The sequence below is a fragment of the Notothenia coriiceps genome, unplaced genomic scaffold (genome assembly GCF_000735185.1).
Source record: "Notothenia coriiceps isolate Sejong01 unplaced genomic scaffold, NC01 NC01_scaffold00036708, whole genome shotgun sequence".
Lineage (NCBI taxonomy): Eukaryota > Metazoa > Chordata > Actinopteri > Perciformes > Nototheniidae > Notothenia > Notothenia coriiceps.
The window spans coordinates 1-2,440 of NW_011369409.1; the positions used below are offsets into that span (position 1 = coordinate 1).

At 43.8% G+C, this 2,440-nt stretch overlaps 1 protein-coding gene across 1 annotated transcript; it reads right to left on the reverse strand.

Annotated features, from left to right (window-relative positions):
- Positions 1 to 234: 234 nt before the first annotated feature.
- Positions 235 to 1,213, reverse strand: LOC104964127 (MAM and LDL-receptor class A domain-containing protein 1-like; the record flags this gene model as incomplete). Its single annotated transcript, XM_010792848.1, has 2 exons — positions 931 to 1,213; positions 235 to 513 (listed from the first exon to the last, which is right to left on the reverse strand). Coding segments are annotated over exons 1-2 (445 nt in total), but the record flags the coding sequence as incomplete, so codon positions are not given.
- Positions 1,214 to 2,440: the final 1,227 nt, after the last annotated feature.

A 2,440-nucleotide genomic window follows, 5' to 3' on the forward strand; every position in this document is an offset into this window, starting at 1 on the left:
CACACACACCAACACACACACACACACACACACACACACACACACACACACACACACACACACACACACACACACACACACACACACACACACACACACACACACACACACATATTTCAAAGGTCTCTCTTATTGCTTGCTCGGAGACGGTCTCAAAGGAGGACTCTCTGATCCAGGGACTATGAAAGTACAATAGAGACATTAATATAAATATGAATATATATGATTCCTCACGGCAGCTGTTCTCGTCCTCTCCGTGTGGACAGTCGGAGACGCCGTCACAGCGCAGGACGGACGGCAGACACACAGCGTTTAAACACTGAAACTGTCCGTCTTCACACTGATCCTGAGGAGGAAGAGTCCCGGGAACCACCGCCGGACACTCGTCTTCATCAGACTGATCCCCACAGTCCAGCTCTCCATCACACCTCCAGCTCTCTGGGATGCACTGAGGGGAGAACAAGCACTGGTACTGGTCCCCAGAACAGGTCGCGGGCTGGGGGGTCACCGGACCTGAGGAGAGGGATTAAACACGGAGGACATGTTGTTAGAGTCATCTTCCAGAGGCGGATTCATTACACATTGTTTACAAGTGGAATACTCCATTCTGATTGGTCAATTTGGATTTAGGATGTTCATTTTTGTTAACAGACTGTTGCTATGTCATAAAATAAAAATGTATCTTTGCCTTTATGCATTTTTTTGGTTTATTCGACATGGACAGGGCTCATTAATACACTGTGTCACACCTCGGTACTGGATTCAAATGGACCTTCAGCGCTCCATTAATCCATTACACACTCACCCCGAGGCTCACCACAGTTTAAATGGAACCAGAGGTGAAAATTGAAAGGAGATGAAAAATGATGGCAGTGTTGAAGGAACAGGAAATGAGAGAAACATCAGAAGAAGTAAAAAATGTGAAATGACCTCCTGCTGTGCACTCTTTGGTGAAAGAGAGGTCGTCCAGAGCGATGTCCGTCCACACGTCCCCCCCCACCTCCGCCTGGAAAGAGACTGTGAACTCTGCCGGGTTGGAGAGGATAACGTTAGCGTAGCTCCACTGGTTTCCATGGTTACCAGCAGCCGCCCACATTAGCAGACTGGAGCCACTGGGACCAGAAGTGAAGACCTGGAGAGAGAGGGGACGGAGAAATAACGTCTAGGTGAAATGAAATAAATCCATTAATAAATACTGTCTGTCTGTCTGTCTGTCTGTCTGTCTGTCTGTCTGTCTGTCTGTCTGTCTGTCTGTCTGTCTGTCTGTCTGTCTGTCTGTCTGTCTGTCTGTCTGTCTGTGCTGTCTGTCTGTCTGTCTGTCTGTCTGTCTGTCTGTCTGTCTCTCTGTCTGTCTGTCTGTCTGTCTGTCTGTCTCTCTGTCTCTCTGTCTCTCTGTCTGTCCGTCTGTCACAGAGAACCTGAAGGCTTAATTTAGCTTTGACAGGAATCTGACTCTCAGCTCTTGTCCTGCTGTCACTCACCTGAAACCCAAAGAGAGAAACGAAAGCCTGACAGGAAATAATCCGTCACCTTCAAACTTCACTGTCATTTCTCAGGGCTTTTTTTAGGCGTCTTTGATGGCTGGGTTCATTTTAAGACAACAAACAATAAGCACAATAAGAAAATACTAATAATTATGTTGATTGATTGTCACACATCAGACATCTGTATTCTTTTATCTAATATCCAATTATACTTCCCTTTTACTGCCATTAACAATAAGACTTGAGTAATATGTATTCCCACAAACCTGCAAGCATTAAGCTAAGGTAAAACAGAGGAGACTTGGTGGACAGGTTTTTAGGAGCATCTCCAGTTCGCCTCTATTACTGACTGTACATTTAATGTGCTTTTAGGGTGACTTCCTATACAACATAAACATGAATTGACTCCACTCCGCAGGGATCCCCCCCCCTTACAGTTTCTCATCAAGGGGGGGTCTCCTGTCCCCGGTACAAACACACTGCCTGAGGAAGGCTATGTGTATTTATTTTGTCATGAACCTTTTTCGGACCACTTATTTATTTATTTTGGTGACGATCCGACCTCCATGCTGCTCCTCTGGTTCAAACTGCATCCACCAAACAATATGATTTATCTCCACCTCCCCAAAATAACCAAAATCTGACACGGTGTGAGATGTTTTAGCTGTTCTGTCCTCATTTCCTGCGATCTTCGTCCTGCAGTCAGTCAGAATGAATGAATGAATGAATGAATGAATGAATGAATGAATTAATGAATGAATGAATGAATGAATTAATGGATGAATGAATGAATGAATTAATGGATGAATGGATGAATGAATGAATTAATGAATGAATTAATGGATGAATGGATGAATGGATGAATGAATGAATTAATGGATGAATGGATGAATTAATGAATTAATGAATGAATTAATGGATGAATGAATGAATTGATGAATGAATGGATGAATGGA